Raw genomic sequence first — 19,882 nt, 5'->3', positions numbered from 1 at the left:
GTGATCAGATGAATTGCATAGTCCTTCTTGGCCATGAAAATTAACTTAATCCCGAAAAAAATTTCCACTGCATTTCATTGCTGTCATTAAAGGACCTGCTGAGATCATTTCAGTAATCGTCTTGTTAACTCAGGTGAGAATGTTGACGAGCACAAGGCTGGAGATCATTATGTCAGGCTGACTGGGTTAGAATGGCAGACTTGACATGTTAAAAGGAGGGTGATGCTTGAAATCATTGTTCTTTCATTGTTAACCATGGTGACCTGCAAAGAAACGCGTGCAGCCATCATTGCGTTGCATAAAAATGGCTTCACAGGCAAGGATATTGTGGCTACTAAGATTGCACCTAAATCAACAATTTATAGGATCATCAAGAACTTCAAGGAAAGAGGTTCAATTCTTGTTAAGAAGGCTTCAGGGCGTCCAAGAACGTCCAGCAAGCGCCAGGATCGTCTCCTAAAGAGGATTCAGCTGCGGGATCGGTGTGCCACCAGTGCAGAGCTTGCTCAGGAACGGCAGCAGGCAGGTGTGAGCGCATCTGCATGCACAGTGAGGCCAAGACTTTTGGAAGATGGCCTGGTGTCAAGAAGGGCAGCAAAGAAGCCACTTCTCTCCAAAAAAAAAAAACATCAGGGACAGATTGATCTTCTGCAAAAAGTATGGCGAATGGACTGCTGAGGACTGGGGCAAAGTCATATTCTCCGATGAAGCCTCTTTCTGATTGTTTGGGGCATCTGGAAAAAGGCTTGTCCGGAGAAGAAAAGGTGAGCGCTACCATCAGTCCTGTGTCATGCCAACAGTAAAGCATCCTGAGACCATTCATGTGTGGGGTTGCTTCTCATCCAAGGGAGTGGGCTCACTCACAATTTTGCCCAAAAACACAGCCATGAATAAAGAATGGTACCAAAACACCCTCCAACAGCAACTTCTTCCAACAATCCAACAACAGTTTGGTGAAGAACAATGCATTTTCCAGCACGATGGAGCACCGTGCCATAAGGCAAAAGTGATAACTAAGTGGCTCGGGGACCAAAACGTTGAAATTTTGGGTCCATGACCTGGAAACTCCCCAGATCTTAATCCCATTGAGAACTTGTGGTCAATCCTCAAGAGGCGGGTGGACAAACAAAAAACCCACTAATTCTGTTAACTCCAAGAAGTGATTATGAAAGAATGGGTTGCTATCAGTCAGGATTTGGCCCAGAAGTTGACAGAGAGCATGCCCAGTCGAATTGCAGAGGTCCTGAAAAAGAAGGGCCAACACTGCAAATACTGACTCTTTGCATAAATGTCATGTAATTGTCGATAAAAGCCTTTGAAATGTATGAAGTGCTTGTAATTATATTTCAGTACATCACAGAAACAACTTAAACAAAGATCTAAAAGCAGTTGAGCAGCAAACTTTGTGAAAACTAATATTTGTGTCATTCTCAAAACTTTTGGCCACGACTGTACAATATCAAAATCCTCTGAAATTTTAAAATGGGGATTTTAGGAACAGGTCAAATGCAGATATAATTCTAATTCTAAAAAGTAATTTTCCGCTTGGAATTATAAGGTTCTATCTTGCAAAACATTAATTAAAGCAACTGTTTTCAAGAAATACTTGTAAATACTTTTAATTTTTAGTTTTAGTTTACTTATAATTTGTTTTAAAACATAAATTAGTGTTGTAACAATGTGTCAACATGTACAAGAAAGGTAAATTTAATGCTTTTCACATGTATTTCATATTTTAGTATTAACTTTTTTTTTCTTGTTTTAAATTAGGCATAAAATGTGCTAAATAATTTTGTCCAGAGCAGCTGTTAATTTTAGGTAGGATTATAGTAGGTAATTACACATTATTGCAAAAACAGTTAAAGCACCTACTCCTAATTCATCTGACTGGGACTTTATTCCATAAAAAGTGGGACAGGGAAAATGTCTGTCTCTAGATCGGTATGGCCGGGACAACATGCTGATGTTTTTGTTGTTGTTGTAATTAAGACTTTAAAGCTTAAAATAGTCATTTTAAAGCTTAATGTTGTCATATTTAAGATATTTTAAGAATTTAAACTGCATAAATGTTTCGCCAATCACCATATTCGTTTTTTTTTTTGCAACCCAGATATGCATATGACATGGATGGACATATAAACTACTGCAAAAGGGGGAAAAAAAACTTGATATTTTAAGAACAGTTACAAAAGAATTAAAAAGGCATTCCTTACCTTTATAAAACTTATAATGGTTTGATTTAAGCAGATAAATTTTACCATAACTGCCATCATCAGATAATATTATTTGTTTTATGTCTGCGGTAATTATAAGTTAAAGACAATTGCGTCATCATTATATTTTAAACAATGCCGCTTTGAGGAATAAAGGTGAATAGCACTTGATTCTGCAGACATGTAATTGTTGTTTAACGCTAATCTTTGCTGCTGTAACGGAGCAGTCCGGTGACATGACAAAGAACGTTGGTCCTGATCGGTCCTCTTGTTTGCATTCGAAGTGCTGATTGGGTCACAGATAGAACCTTATAGAACCAAGTTAGAGTTCGACTCTGTAGATAGAACCTTTTTGTTTTCTTAATAAAACGTCCTAAAATGTATACAACTTTAAAAAAAATTACATAATGTAAATAAGTTGTCACAGAATAAGAATATGTGAATAACTCAATTTTGACAAAAATGTCAGATAGAACCTTATAATTCCAAGGTGACGAATTGGCAACACACTACCCCGTGAAGAATTGAAATCCTGCAGTGCCCACATGGTCCCCCTGCTCAAGAAAGAACATGTACAGGCCCAGTGAACATCTGAATGATTCAGAGGAGAACTGGGTAAAAGTGTTAGGGTCAGATGAGACCAAAATCAAGCTCTTTGGCATCAACTCAACCCGCCGTGTTTGGAGGAGGAGGAATGCTGCCTTTGACCCCAGGAACACCATCCCCACTGTCAAACATGGAGGTGGAAACATTATGTTTTGGGGTGACAACTGCACCGCATTAAAGTAACGATGGACAGGGTCATGTACCGTCAAATCTTGGATGAGAACCATTGAAAATGGGTCGTGGATGGGTATTCCAACATGACAATGACCCAAAACACACAGCCAAGGCAACAAAGAAGTGTCTCAAGAAGAAGCACATTAGGTCCTGGAGTGGCCTAGCCAGTCTCCAGACCTTAATCCCATAGATAATCTGTGGAGGGAGCTAAAGGTTCGAATTGCCAAACGTCAGCCTCGAAACCTTCATGACTTGGAGAGGATCTGCAAAGAGGAGTGGGACAAATTCCCTCCTGAGATGTGTGCAAACCTTGTGGCCAACTACAAGAAACATCTGACCGCTGTGATTGCAAACAAGGGTTTTGCCACCAAGTACTAAGTCATGTTTTGCGAAGGGGTCAAATACTTATTTCACTCATTAAAATGCAAATCGATTTATAACTGTTTTGAAAGGCATTTTCTTTGGCTTTTTTGTTGTTATTCTGTCTCTCACTGTTCAAATAAACCTACCATTACAATTATAGACTGATAATTTCTTTGTCAGTAGGCAAATATACAAAATCAGCAGGGGATCAAATAATTTTTTTAGCTCACTGTATGTGTGGTTTTAACTGTGGTTATCATGATCTAAATGTATGCTACTGTGGAAGACCAATGATTAATTTTAATAAAACTCAAACAGTCAAAACAATTAAATTTCACCATATAAAATATGAAAAACATTAAACGACAAACAAAACAAAAGCATAACAAAAGCACACTACTCGTTTGAGCTGCGCAGTGTTACTATCTGTAACTACGTTGTTGTGGCAGAAATAGTCAAATGTGATTACATTATTAGTTTCAGGGTTTGTTTCAACCTTTTGAGAGAGAAACATTACATTAAAGCACTTTTCAATGACTTTCAATGAGCTTTTCACACAACTATTTTCAGCACTTTAAAGCTCTAAAATGATACAATTTGAATTATTTTGAATGGGGTGACCAATCATTGCCTGAGATGAAAAATTGTTTCTTGATATTTTTTTTGGCCATATCACCCAGCCCTAGTCTCCATACGTTTACTCTGCTCACAGCAGCTTAGACACGATCTAAATAAATAAACCAAAAATTGTGTCGTTTAAACCTTCGATGCAATTGCAATTTATAAAATCACATAAGGGCTGTCAGTTTAATGAGTTGGTGTGATTAAGTATTATTATTTAAAACATACCTCGATTATTTAAACTATTTTTTAATTACTTGACCACCATCAGCTGTTTGTTTCTGCTGGCCAAAAAACTAGTCCCCAAAAGCCTTTACAGAAGGGTGGCACACACCACTCTGTGACCTCTGCTGGATCGGGCAGAGTTCAGTCGATATCGTGGCCAATAGAGAGGAGTGTCACGGGGCAGGAACATTAGCATACAGTGCTCAATATCTACCCTGCTGCTTCAGCAATTCACATGAGTGTGAGTGTGCCGGCAGAGGTCACAGCGGCGCTACACAGACCTCCAGCCTCATTACCCCTTCTTGCGAAGAGAAACTCATGTAACGCTTACGCCATCAATAAATCACTCTCCTATCGACTCTTATGAGCTCTGCCCATCCCAGCACTGCTAGGGATGAACATTATGGATATTGAAGGGGTTTGGCAGTGCAAATGCACAGCAGATACTGATGGTCGATCAAGAGAGATTCAGAATGCTAATGTGAGTTTTACAGAGGTCAGAAATGCTTCTCATCTGTAATCATAGACTGTAGTGTCAATGTGCTACCAACAAACGACAACATAAGCGTGATGGAGAAACCAACAGAGAGGGCAGGACTGGTTCACTGTTAACTTATTATTTAGCAAAATGTCAAGCAACAAAAGATTTAGTTTTCATTGATTATCTGGTTAGCATAATGCAACCTCTAACTTTAAAAGTCAAAAAGTCAATTAAAAGCTGTAATTGATCATGGCATTAATGGCCAGGAATAGTCAAAAGAATCATTCTGTTTTCAAAATAATTTCAAAGTTAGGATGCATCATTCTGATATCAGGATTCAGTTCCGTTGCTAATAAGTACAGTTGAGATCAAAAGTTTGATCTTTCAGAATCTGCAAAATGGTAATTATTTTACCAAAATAAGAGGGATCATACAAAATGCGAGTTATTTTTTTATTTAGTACTGACCTGAATAAGATATTTCACATAAAGATGTTTACACACACTCCACAAGAGAAAATAATAGCTGAATTTGTAAAAAATAAATATGACCTCGTTCAAAAGTTCACATCCCCTTGACTCTTAATACTGTGTTGTTACCTGAGTGATCCACAGCTGAACAGTTAAACTGCCTGCTGTTCTTAAGAAAAAACCTTCAGGTCTTACAAATTCTTTGGTTTTTCAGCATTTTTATGAATTTGAACCCTTTCCAACAAAGACTGTATGATTTTGAGATCCATCTTTTTACTCTGAGGACAACTAAGGGGCTCATTACAGAAGGTTCAAAAACCAAGGAAAAAAACATGCATTAAGAGGGTGAAAACTTTTTGAAATTGAAGATCAGGGTACATTTTGTCTTCTGGGAAACATAGATATCTTGTGATATATAGGCAAAATAAGAAAAACGTGCACATCTCTATTCTGTTCAAAAGTTTTCACCCCCAGCTCTTAATGCATCGTTTTTTTTTCCTCTGGAGCATCAGTGAGCGTTTGAACTTTCTGTAATAGTTGCATATGAGTCCCTCAGTTGTCCTCAGTGTGAAAAGATGGATCTCAAAATCATACAGTCATTGTTGGAAAAGGTTCAAATACACAAAAATGCTGGAAAACCAAATAATTTGTGGGACCTAAAGGATTTTTATGAAGAACAGCAGGCAGTTTAACTGTTCCCGGACAAACAGGAGACTCATGAACAACTATCACTAAACAAAAAACAAAAACAAAAAAAAAACAGCCGTGGATCATTCAGGTAACAACACAGTATTAAAAATCAAGTGTATGTAAACTTTTGAACGAGGCTATTTTTTATAAATTACATTAATAACATCTTTTATGTGAAATATCTTATTCAGGTCAGTACTAAATAAACAATAACATGCATTTTGTATGATCCCTCTTATTTTGGTAAATAATTTACATTTTGCAGATTCTGAAAGGGGGATGTAAACTTTTGACCTCAACTGTATGTAAACCGATAAGCTTGCGGTCAGACATGACTAATCCAAATTCATTGTGTGCTAGTCATTGTCATTACTGGACAGCGCCCAAAATATAAACAAAAGCACTTTTAGTTAAGTGAAAGTCACAAGTAATTACTGTTTACGAACAAACAAAGAGTTCACTTTTTGAGGTTCTGCCAATTCATTTATCCCTCATGTATTTTTATAGTAGGCATTTAGGTAATGATACAAAATAAAATGTACTGAAGAATTGCGGGTGAAGTAATTGAATCAGCAATTTGTTTAGTCACCAATTATTTATGTTAAACACTAAGTATTTATTTTGTATTTCAGAAGCTATTTAAAAGCCACAAGCAATTTATCATATAACCATTTTTATATATTTAAAATGATTAATCACATAGAGGTTTCTTCATTATTACTTCAAGAGCACTTTCCAGTCTTACCACCTTCCCATCTGCCATTGATTGGTAGTCCTGCCATTTGAAGCTGGCACAGAAGAGAGTACTTCAACATTCAAAATTCATCTTTAAATACTGACAAAACCTTTCATTTGCAGGTCGGACACGCCGCTGATCTATAAAGCAGTGCCCAGCTGGTTTGTGAGGGTGGAACACATGGTGGAGAAACTTTTGGACAACAACAGCAAATGCTACTGGTACAGTGAATCTGGCATCTCTATACCTGTATGTGACCTGCATGCTGATCAGTCGCACATATTTACGGCTCTTGTATAATGCATGACTGGACAAACTCTCACATCAAAGTCTGGTTGGTGTTTTCTCATACATTTTAATAGGATCCTCAGTCTCTTGACGATGTGTGATATGGTGCTTTGTCAGAACTGCATAGTAAGAGCTTTGTTTCTCAGATGCAGTTTCAAAGTCATTTGAATTAGTTTTGAGTGACTCGTTAAATTCCTTATGCAGGATCTGATTCGAGGTAGGTGCTGTAAAGGTGCGGAAGAAGCCTCATGTTTTTGTTGATTTTCTTATTTATGCTGAATATCGTGGTCTTCTGTTTCTGTATAATTTTCCACAGTTGTGCGTTTTATGAAAAGTTACTTTTACAAACTTATCCACTAATGTGAATACTACCATTTCCCCCCCCCCAAATTTCATCTACTGTTCTTTCTGACAAAAAGCTTTTGAAAGAGTTTCTGTCTGTCGCATTTTTTGCAGAAAGGAGCAATGGATTCATGTTGACTAATTAGTCTCACGAATGCAAAGTTTAGTCTGCATGACAATTGGTACACTTTCAAAAGAGGATATTTTGAGTATACGCACCAAGTTTCATCCAGTTTCATCTATAGTGGCCACTATAACTGAAATATGTTCATAACTCAGCAAGTGTTTATTTAAAAAAGTTTAATTAAACGTATAACTATGATAATATAGTGTTGTATGCAAAATTATTTGCAATCTAGAGGCGACCTAAACCTGGCCTAATTGAATCTTGCCAGACTAGAGAAACAATATTGACTTTGTTGTAAATTGTGCATTTGAATTCAGATTCATCAGACGGAAGCAAGGCAAATGTAGTTTGCAGTCCATCCTGACAAAAAAAACTTTCAAAAAGTTTCTGTATTTCAGATTTTTTGGAGTAAAGAATTCATGTTGACTAATTAGCCTGTATCTCCTGAATGCCAAGTTTAGTCTGCATGATACACTTTTATAAGAGGCTATTTTGAGGACGCACATCAAGTTTCATTCAAATCAACCTATAGTGGGAAACAGTGTTGGGGGTAATGCTTTACAAGTAATGACAGTTATGTAATCAGATTACTTTTTTTAGTAGTCTAGAGGCGTTGTTGTGTGCTGTGTGAACATGATGTAGTTTTAGACTAAATGTGAATGGGCATTTACTCGTCTCATTTGCAGAATGAGAAAAATAAAAATAAAAGCTGTGAAATCCAAAGCTTGGAATATAAAGCAAACCTCTAATAATTACATGTTAACTAACACAAATGTCCTTAAAAAAGTCAATGTAGTTACTTTTTTTAGGGAGTAACGTAATGTAATATTGTAATACATTATTTTTAAAAGTGACTTTCCCCAACCCTGATAGGCACTACAATAGAAAAAACAGTATGTCACAAAAGTACACCCCTCACATTTCAGCAACTATTTTAGTATATCTTCTCAAGGGACAATACTATAGAAATGAAACTTGGATATATTTTAGAGTAGTCAATGTGCAGCTTGTATTGCAGTATAGATTTACTGTCCTCTGGAAATAACTCAACATACAGACATTATTGTCAAAATAGCTGGCAACAAATGTGATGATAGCACTATGTTGTTTAACCATGCAAAGCCATATGCCACAATGCCAGCATTGCTTTAAAGGTTGCAGAAGTAGAAGGTCAGCTTGTCAGTGCTCAGACCATAAAAGACAGCTCAGACTAAAATGGTTGCTGAAATGTGAGGGGTATACTCACTTTTGTGACATACTGTATGTTCATAATTTAGTAAATGTTAGATTAAGATTCACCACATGCACATTGCTTAACTGTTCTTGAACCGTAAAAAAAAACGCCAAAAATATTTTTGTAATAGTGTCATTTTTTTTTTTATCCACATAATCTACAGCCTCCTGCATGAAACAGTAACTAAGTATACGCTGGCAGCTGCTTAGCACTCTACAGAGACGTGTGTTGTAACTGATGTCTGTGGTCACCCAGCGCAGGTGTTTGGCAGCATATGTGAGCATCAGGGCCGATCCGCTGTAATGTGACTGTCACTCTCAGATGAATCACCTGCAGGACATAGACACACTGAGTCACTGGACAGTGCACGAAATGCAGAACAGGCCATGTTTGTGTTCCAGATAATGGCTTAAGAGTTCAGCAGGGTACTTTGGGTTTATGTCTAGTGCACATAAATGCCATAATGAAATAATTCTGTGCAATTTTAGCACTGTGAATATTGCTCTACGGTTCTATGTCCAGAGTTGATGGTTTAGAGCGATTCTATATGTCAGGGAGTCTTTCTTTAGAGGGTTTTCTGGGGTTTATGTAATTGCACTATTCAGATTAATGGCTCAGATTTGTAGATGTTTGAAATTGTGATAAAGCATTGCTTTATTGGAGTTGCGGATATCTGAATCTGCGCTCTTATATTGCTGGAGCTGCTTCAAAGCCAACTTATTATAAAGCCCTGAACTTATCATAAAAGCATCATAACAGTCAATGGGACTTGTGTGCTATGGTAGGGTTATCTCTGAATAACAACTTAAATTGCAGTCCATGAACAATTTCATGAGCCTTTTATGGTAATTGTGTCCTTTTTGAAGTCTTCATTCATTGTAATTGCATTCAAAAGAGCATTTGGCACAGTTTTCAGAAGTCATACGAGATATGAAGAGAACAGAAGAGTAAACGATGACACAATTATCATTTCTGGTGAACTATTTCTTTACTCTATTATTTCACCAAAGATGGTTTATATCTTACATCAGTCCCAAGAAGCTGTTCATTATCAGACCTGCCCTAATTTGACCTCACAGTCGCGGCACATTAACAGATCTAACATCTAATGCAGACCTCTTCTGTTGGCTTATTCTAGAGCTGCTGGATGATGTCCTGCGCATCCAGCCCATCACAGTGCCCTTAAATTCTGCATTTAGTTCAGAGATGAGAGAGCATAAGAGAAGAGAAAAATCATTAAATTGATATATTGGGTGCCGAGATGGAACTTAAATAGAAATGCCTCTTCCCGATGAGAATTGATGAAGTCAGTGGTGTTCTGATGAAAGCTCGCTGCAGATGCTGAGACTTTCTCTCTCGGCTGTGTCTAGAAGAGGGCAGCAGGACGAAGCCCAGGAGGACGTTTAACCTTCCTTTACTAAGGGACGGATTATTTTAAATTGTCATTTTCTTTTTTTCTTTTTCGAGCATAATAATTAAAAAATCTGCCTGACTAGTGTGAACGATGATCTGTAGCAATATTCTTATGATTTTTCAAGTGGGCATTATCCGTGATGCACGGAAGTTTTGTTTAAACTACAAAAATTAAAGCTAGTTTAATGTAGTCTTATTTGCAAAATGAGTTGCGATCCAGAGGTAGGTGTCTTCTCGGGTCCTAAAATCACTTTCTACCCGATGTGCATAAATACATTTTTTAAGAGAAAAACCCGAGTCCAACCCAATGGCATTCTGGCTATTTTCGAACCCAACTGAACCTGAACGTAAACAGTATTGACGTGGCCTGCAGCCCCACAGTCAGTAAAGAAAAAAAAAAAACTGACTGGGCTATGCATCCAGGTTAGTTTAATAGATTTTAGGTCTTATCGGGTACATTCGGAAAAAGCACATTTATTTAATTAACCAAGACTTGAGGCTGCTAATACTGATCCCATGTCCCGTGTCCAAGGACTCAAACTCAAGCGGGTTTGGGTCGGACCTTGGGTTTTCACATCCAAGTGGACCCATGAAGACCTTTACCTGGACAGGGTTTCCGCGGGGTCTTAAAAAGTCTTAAAAAGTCTAAAATTTAAAAATCAAAATTTTAGGCCTTAAAAAGTCTTAAATTCGCTGTTCTAGGTCTTAAATAATTTTACACAGGTCTTATTTTTCCGATGTCCATGTAACGCTACCTCTAATGCTCATTTAAATTCTCTTTCTGTTGTTTCCGTGGTGTTGTAGTTCTTTATTTCACTATTCCAAATATAATTTGCTGAATTTAAACTACAAATGAGACCAGCATGCAATAGCCAATCAGCTTTCTGTTATTGGCGCGAGTCTCTCTCGGATTGTACCGCAGAAGTCAAATGGATTTAACTTTTTAGCTATGAGGAAGTGCAAGTTTAGCGAAACTGGGCTTGGAAAAACTGAATATAGGGCTTGGCTAAGGCCAGTTGCTAACAACTGTAGATTTTTTTCTCCCTCTGTGGAAGTTTCTGCGTCTTCAGACAGAATCGCAGTATTTATATAACATTTATAATATATATATTTATAAATCAATAAATGTATTTAAAACATTAATCTCACTTTTAATTTTGCAGTGTAAATTATGTAATCTCACTGCTAACAGCCATTTAGAATTTATTGATAAATTCATAAAATAAATTTCAAAGGTACGCATATATTTCAAAAGTAAAAAAAAAAAAATCGCTTCAGAATTTATTTTTTTAAATCAGATATTTCTAGTGGTACTTTTATGGGGATATTTTGTGTGGAATAGTATCTGCTGATATGGAAAGTTCACTGTATATCGTAGTAATAAATTTAATTTATGACAGCCATGAAATTTTGTTTACTTTTTACATTAAACACATTAAATATCACATATGCATGTAATATAATATCTATTTCCATTACAGGTTTAGGTCTTAAATTTCATATAAGGTGGTATTAAAAAGGTCTTAAAAAGTCTTAAATTTCACTTGTTCATATCTGCAGAAACCCTGCTGGAGGCAACCTAAACCTAACCTAATAAAACCTTACCAAACTACAGAAACAACATTGACTTTGTTGAAATTTATGTGCACTTGAATGCTGGGAAATATAATGGTCTTTATTCATCAGACAAAATCAGAGCAAATTTCTGTGTAAATAGAATACAAAAACAAGAAAAATAAATTGTGAAATTCTATGTAAGAATGGTTTCATAAATAATTTACACAGAAATTAGTTAATCAATCCTCTAAAAAAGTTTGCCATTTCTTTTGGATTCCAGCAGGGTTCGATTTTAGGACTTTTGTTCTTGGTTTATGCTACAAGGACCCATGTGTTCTTTTTCATAGCTATGCAGATGATGCACATCTGTGTCTATTCTGTCTGATGATCAAAACTAGTATGGATTACTACTAACTATGATGTATTAAGGCCTGTTAGACTACCTTGGAACTGCTAGACAGTCCTTTTAAAGACACGTTTTTTTCATTTATGTTGCAGATTGACTCAAAACAGAGAACTAGATAGCATGATTATGATATAAATATTGTTTTACAGTGATTGATTATTAAGTTTCTTTCAGTTGAATCAGAATAAAAGATACAGTGCAAGTAATAATTAATTTATTTTTTTCTCTACTACAAAAGTTTATCATTTGGCAGCATTTTTAAGCCTTGCCAGTTTGAACGTTTAAGCATTCAAGCCTAATAGAATAAGAGCTTTTTTGGACATTTCTGCAAAGGTCTACGTAAGGTTAAGGACTATATGAAGTTAAGAGTGTTGTTTCTTTCTCTCTGTCTTTGTACCCAGGGTTCCTGAGTTTGTGAGGGAGAAACGCTTTGGCAACTGGCTGAGGGACGCACGTGACTGGGCTGTCTCTCGAAACCGTTACTGGGGGACGCCCATCCCACTGTGGGTCAGCGATGACTATGAAGAGGTCAGTGATGGATCTGTCAGCATTTTAAAGTGCAGGCATTAGAATTTGTTTTTGAGTTTTAGAGTTTTTTTCTTGATTGTGTATTAGCTTTACAATTGCTTGAACGTAGGAACCATTTTAGACATTGTAGATTCAAAATATTTTACATTTAAATTAAACAATAGTAATAAAGCATTTACCTACAGATATTTTATTTACCGATATTTTATTTTTATTATAACATTTTTGACACAGTTTTTAGGAAATTTAGGGTGTGTTTGCACTTGTGTTTTGGTTTGTTTGGTTCATTTGGTCTGGACCAAAAAGGAAAATGATATATTTGGTAAAAATGCTGAACCTAAAGGCATAGTGAGACTTGCACAACCTGATCGGGTTGAATGACGTATATTTCGTGACGGAACTCACAAACACTCCAAACAAAAGTCTGCTGGACTAAGCGCGCTCATCGTTGCATGTACAGTCAAGCCCGAAATTATTCATACCCCTGGCAAGTTCTGACTTAAAGTTACTTTTATTCAATCAGCAAGTTTTTTTTTTTTTTGATTAGCAATGACACAGACATGAGCTTCAACTCTTTCAGGTTGGAGGGTCTCCTTGCCATCACCCTGATCTTTAGCTGCCTCCAGAGATTCTCAATTGGATTTAAGTCAGGACTCTGGCTGGGCCACTGAAAAACGTTAATGTTTTTGTCTGCTAACCATTTCTTCACCACTTTTGCTGTGTGTTTTGGGTCGTTGATGTGCTGAAATGTCCACTGGTGCCCAAGGCCAAGTTTCTCTGCAGACTTGTCTGATGTTGTTGTTGAGAGTTTTGATGTATTGCTCCTTTTTCATGGTGCCGTTTACTGTGATTAGGTTCCCTGGTCCACCGGCTGAAAAACACCCCCAAAACATTAGGTTCCCACCACCATGTTTGACAGGTTGAAGGCTTCTCCTTTTTTACACAAAATGAAGGCTACATCGTGGCCAAACAATTCAATTTTTGTTTCATCTGACCATAAAACAGAAGACCAGAAGTCTTCTTCTTTGCCCAGATGAGCATTTGCAAAGGCCAAGCAGGCTTTTGTGTGCCTTATCTGGAGAAGTGGTGTCCTCCTTTGTCTGCGTCCTTGGAACCCAGCGGTGTGCAATGTCTGTTGGACTGTCTGTCTTGAGATGTTGCCACCAGCAGAGCCCAGATTTATCAGGATGGCCTTAGTGGTGATCCTTTTTTACCTCTCTCACTATCCTCCTGGCCAGCACAGGTGTCACTTTTGGCTTCCGACCACGTCCTCTGAGATTTTTCACAGTGCGGAATGTCTTGTATTTTTTAATAATACTTTACACTGTAGCCACTGGAACTTCAAAACATTTAGGTATGGTCTTATAGCCCTTTCCTGACTTGTGAGCAGCCACAATGCGCAGCTGCCGGTCCTCAGTGAGCTCCTTTGTCTTAGCCATGACTGTCCACAAACCAGCAGCAGAGAGCTTCTGTTTTTCACCTGTTGAGTTGATTAAAACAGCTGTTCCCAATGAATCAGGGTAATTTGGATGCTTAAGAACAGCTTGGACTATTTGGAATGGTATAGAACTTTGGATTTTCCCACAGACTGTGACAGTTTACAAAGGGTATGAATAATTTTGGACATGCCACTTTTTGTTCAAATGTAAATAAAAGCTGAGAAATATTTTTTTCCACAATGATGCCTGTTGTACATCATGTACGTCTTATTGTCTTTTGGGAGAAGCCTGTGCCATTTCTGGTCAAAAAAAAAAAAAACTTGCTGGTTGAATAAAAGTAAATTTAAGTTACTTTTTAAATTTGCCAGGAGTATGAATAATTTCGGGCTTGACTGTATATGATTTTATTTTGACCACAAAGAGCTCATAAAAGGCACTTCACCTCCTTTTTGCTCCACAACTGCGCTCTACTCTTTTTTTCTTTGGAGACACCGCTTGTTCCTTTCAGGAAATCATGTCACATAGCATCGCATCTTGTCATTATTTTCTGTTTTTGGTTCATTTTTACAAGTATTTGGTCCATGTTGCATTCATATTTTATTCGAACCGCACCAGAGTTTGGTGCACACCAGGGTTTGGAAGCAACAGAGCAATCACGCCAGAGTACGTTTTAATCAAACCAGACATGACAAGTGTGAACACACCCTTAATTGAAAAATTAATAAACAAACTTAAAATAATCTTGATTTGTAAAAAAGAGTTACAAGAGTACAATTAAAACTAAATGGAATAAAAATCAACTTGGCATTCACAATATCATTTTTATTTGATATTTAGGACCAGGACCAAATGTATCATTTTCCTTTTTGGTCCAGACCAAATGAACCAAACAAAACGAACTACAACTGTGAACACACCCTAAGTTTTCTAAAAACCACAAAGAGCTCATAAACAACATTTTACCTCCTCATTGCTCCACAATTGCCCTCTACTTGCCTTCTATCATCGCATAGTGTTGCATCTTGTCATTACTTCCGTTTTTGGTTTGTTTAGAAGTATTTGGTCCGTGTTGCATTCAGATTTCATTTGAACCACACCAGAAGCGGACCGAGACCCATCTTGTCAGCGTTCACACTTACTCAAATGAGCCGCACTAACAGAACAATCACACCAGAGTTTGTTTTAATCAAACCAAACATGACAAGTGTAAAAAGCCAAACTTAATCTTGATTTGTAAAAAAAAGAGTTACAGAAGTACAATTAAAACTAAATCGAATAAAAATCAACTTGGTATTCACAATATCACTTAATTTAATATTTAGAGCAAAATGATTGTTACTTTTCGTCACAGTGCCAATTCCTTTTAGCTGTATTTTGTGAAAGCTGTGTGAACTAGCTGCTACCATCATTTGAATCTTCTTAGAAGGATAACTGTCTTAAAGATTGGTAATGGTCTTTAAATGCTCTTATTAGTGTGCTTTTCTTAAAAGCTCAACTTGTGGGAAGTCAGAATTAGGTTGTTGGCGTCTTTGCCTGCTGAAACGAGCTGTTCGAAAAGAAGGACAGCGACCTGCTTCCTGAAAATAGCATAATGAGTTGTTTCCAGGAGCGAGTCTCTGGAGTGTCACTGGCTCCCCGAGCGGAGCGGAGTGGGGCCAGAAAGCGCAGCTCTCTTGCTCTCTGCCGAGGCGGCCCTATCTGGGCCACATTACCTGAGACCAGCCGAAAACGGGGACAGCGGCCCAACCTCGCCACTCACTTTTAGTAACACACTTTACGGTAAACTTCACTGCCCACCTGGTGAAAATCAAGGTTGTCCTGCTTTCTGGCCAGTGTTAGGTTTTTACAAATATGTGCAAATGTGAAATATACCTATTCCTGGATTATAAAACAGCTTGTGGTGGTTTTTAGCTCGAGAAACATTACTCACATTTTCTTCTGAATGTGTAAAATTCTTGTTGAATTTTAATATTATGAAATATTTTCCCCAACAATCTTATAGTTCTTAAACAGTCCATATATCACGTGGTTTAGCTGTAGTGATTTCGCAACCCATTTCTCTTCTCCAAAGATATTGTCTCCTAAATGTTAAGGCAGATAAAGTTCAGTGTTTCTTCTTCATTGCTGTTTAGGTGGTGTGTGTGGGCTCCATGGCTGAGCTGGAGGAGCTGACAGGAGTTAAAGTATCTGATCTTCACAGGGAAAGGTGAGACTCAGAGACGCCCCATTCTCTAGCCTGTCCCTCACAAATCATCGCAGGCCTCAGAACTGCAGAAACCTAACTCATGTGTATGTGTGTGTTTGGCAGCATTGATAGTCTGACCATCCCATCTCGATGTGGAAAGGGGCAGCTCAAGAGGGTCTCGGAGGTCTTCGACTGCTGGTTTGAGAGTGGCAGCATGCCCTACGCTCAGGTGCACTACCCGTTTGAGAACAGGCGGGAATTTGAGGACTCCTTCCCAGCTGATTTCATCGCTGAGGGCATCGACCAGACCAGAGGATGGTGAGAATGTATTTTTGACTGTTCATTCATGGAGTCGAATATCACCTCTGTCCAGGACATAACCAGTCATAGACTTCAAAATCAAAAAGAAGTAATGGGTAACAGATATTGATTGATGGCTAACGCCAATGTCTTAAATAGCAGTTGGCAGATAAAAAGCATGTGTGTATATATGATGTTACACTGTTTAATTAGGGCCCGAGGAACAATGGTATGAGGACCCTATTGGAATTGCTGTTTGTTCTTCTTTTCCAAAATTAATTGCATTTTTGAGAGCCTAAACATGCTCGAAAACTCCTGAAACTTTGCATATGCGCCATGCGAAGTGGTGAAAATTTGCATCTGATATGAGTTTCAGAAGCGTATGTGGCAAAATGACATTTTAGCGAAATCTATAAAATTTCAACGAAGTGCCCCTCGAGCTATCTTTCACATACAATTCCGAAATTCTGTAGACAGATGTAACACAGGTCTACCTACAAAAAAGTCTCTCGCTACGAAGTTCGAACCCCAACAGGAATTTTACATTTTCTTGGCAAGTTTTGTGCCTTTTTTGCCATTTTAAGGCATGGTATTTAAACAAACTCCTCCTAGAGATTTAAATAGATCAACACCAAATTTGGTCAGTGTAATCTAAAGCCCTTTGTGACATTAAATTGCGAAGATCTTGAGATTGCTTTGAAGGTGTCCGTGGCGGCCTGACAAATGTCAATGTTTTGCCAAGAAACAACTTCACATGTTTGATAAGAGTCCTGTCCTGAACACATGCCCATGCCCATATTCAGTTATATATCAGTTATAGTCATAGCGCCACCTGCTGGCAACAGGAAGTGGCATGTTTTACATTCTAACAAACTCCTTCTAGAGATTTATTAACATTATCATTTTATTTGGTCAGTCTACTCTAAGGGCCTTTGCAGTGTTTAATTGAGAAGATCTTGAGTTTTCGTTAAAGGGGGTGTCTGAAATGGCCTGACAAAGTTCGCCATGGGAAAATAAGTTAACTTAGCCATACAATATCTGATCTGCCCCATCCTTCACACATTTGATAAGAGTTCTGGCCTGAACACATCTAAAGGCCAATATTCAGTTATAGTCATAGCGCCAACAGCTGGCAGCAGGAAGTGTGGCACATAATAAATGACTTTGACATATTCCTCCTATATTTACCATTTTAAAGGAGTAGTTCACTTCATGAACAAAAAATTTACAGATAATTTACTCACCGCCTTGTCATCCAAGATGTTCATGTCTTTCCTTCTTCAGTCGATAAGAAATTGTTTCTTGAGGAAAACATTTCAGGATTTCTCTCCATATAATGGATTTCAATGGTGCCCCCAAATTTGAGCTTCCAAAATTCAGTTTAAATTAGGGCTGTGCAATTAATCGAAATTCAGTTTCGATTTCTGCTTCAAACGATCATTAAAATGCAGTAATCGAGATGAAATGATTATTGCGCCCCATTTCTGCCCCTTTACCAGTGGTGCGATTTCGCTCCTCCATAAAAGCCTAATTTCGCATGCAAATCAGCAAAATCATGTAACGTGACTTTCATAAAACGGGACATGTATGCACTCAGAGACGGAGCAGATCACAGACAAGATATCTTTTAGCTCAAGGTGCGCGCCTAATCGCTCAAATACACGCAAAAAGATTTCAAAATGAGGCGCTTGGTGATTATTCATGTAAACCCTCGTCAGTTATGTCTTAAATGATCATAAACAGTTGAGAATAAAAATTGTGTAACAGTATATTGGATCCGTGTGGCACTTAAAGCGGCAACAAATATTCCTTCTGCCGTCTCTGTGCTTAATATTAATAAAATGTAAAAATACAAAGAGAAAAATCACTTTGCACATCACAATGCTCTTGAATGAAGCACTTTTGTAGTTTTAATAAGAAACAAAGCATGTTGAACTATTACAGTAAAGACGCTGTTTTATTTTACATTCAGATAATTACATTTAATTGCTGTAGTATTGATAGACTACTTTAGACTTGCATAAAAAAAGTATTCAGTATTTTTATTTTAAAAAGCACTGTTTTTACTGTCAGGGTATCCGTGGATCCTTAAAAAGTCTTAAAACGTCTTAAATAATGTTTTCCTAATATAAGGCTATTAAAAAAAAAAACAACATTAAATAGTTTTGGTCACATTTCCGCTAAAATATCTTTAGTCTTCATTACTTAATTTAGGTCCTGATGGAAAATATCAGGTAAAGCATAAAGAAAACGCCATTCTAACAGCATCTTTACATCCATTTTGACCGCTCCCAGCACCCATACCGAAAGTGCGTGATTAGACGTGCATGCAAAAAAAAGTGCGTCTTCAGACAGAATCGCAGTAGCAGAATACAGGTTCAACAAGCTGTTTTCTGTATATAATGGTCTCAATAATAATAATAATAAATATAAGTCGAGCTATCCCAGCCTTCGAGATACATTTAAAATGTTTTTTTTTTTCTTGCCCAACCGAACAAACAGCCTGATTAAAACTGGAGAGACAAAAATAACCAGCGAAGCATCGAAAGGCAAGAAAGATACCTATTTTAATACAATCAGCATAAACAGCAATTGACAATGGATAGTGTATTACTGGTCTATTTGTGACATACTTTAACAAATGAGCGTAACAGCACACATAAAGAAACTCTAAAGAAACACACAACTTAGGGAACAATTGAAAATGTATAGTTTATTTATAACATGATATTGTTCAGTAATATTCATTTTAGTTTAATAAACTAGTTAGTGAAGTAGTTACTTACATTTTAGACAAACTATTTACTGTTTTGTTCTGTTCCACCAACGAAAATAGTTCCAAACAAGGATCACAGCAGAAGTTTAGCACATTCTCCAAGCAACGTTTTACTACTAAATGATTCAGCGTTTTTGCTTTAGTATGCTTAAAAGTATGCATCCCCACCCCAACATATCTAATTTGTACATTCATAAATGTATTGTAAATTATGTAATCTGACTGCTAACAGCCATATAGAATTTGTTAAATTGTAATAATTTCAAAGGTGATGCATACATTTCAAAAGAAAAAAAAAAAAGGCCTTTATAAAGGTAAATCAAATATGCAGATTTAAGATGTAAAAGCTGATAGAGCCCTGATGAAAATATTGCTTCAGAATAAATAGTTTACATCACCAGATATCTCTAAGTGGTACTTTTATGGGGACATTTGTGTGGAATAGTATCTGCTGATATGAAAAGTTCACTGTATATTTTGTTTACTTTTACATTAAACACATTAAATATTATATATATGCATGTAATATAACATAAATTTCCATTGCAGGTTTAGGTCTTAAATTTCATATAAGGTGGTATTAAAAAGGTCTTAAAAAGTCTTAAATTTCACTTGTTCATATCTGCAGATACCCTGACTGTATTGCTATCTTTAAATTAATCACTTATCCTATAAAGTTTTGGACCCTGTCATAATCGTGATTACAAT

General features: G+C 37.1%; 1 protein-coding gene across 1 annotated transcript in view; it reads left to right on the top strand.

Annotated features, from left to right (window-relative positions):
• Nucleotides 1–19,882, top strand: part of LOC141293518 (isoleucine--tRNA ligase, cytoplasmic-like) — a 96,334-nt gene that overhangs the window by 33,027 nt on the left and 43,425 nt on the right. The window contains exons 13-16 of the mRNA XM_073825548.1: nt 6,702–6,800; nt 12,348–12,474; nt 16,046–16,119; nt 16,222–16,416. Coding sequence (XP_073681649.1) covers nt 6,702–6,800; nt 12,348–12,474; nt 16,046–16,119; nt 16,222–16,416 — 495 coding nt within the window. The remainder of the gene's footprint in view (nt 1–6,701; nt 6,801–12,347; nt 12,475–16,045; nt 16,120–16,221; nt 16,417–19,882) is intronic.

The sequence above is a fragment of the Garra rufa genome, chromosome 20, assembly GCF_049309525.1.
Source record: "Garra rufa chromosome 20, GarRuf1.0, whole genome shotgun sequence".
NCBI classification, from domain to species: Eukaryota; Metazoa; Chordata; class Actinopteri; order Cypriniformes; family Cyprinidae; genus Garra; species Garra rufa.
This window is presented reverse-complemented; position numbering and strand designations above follow the sequence as displayed.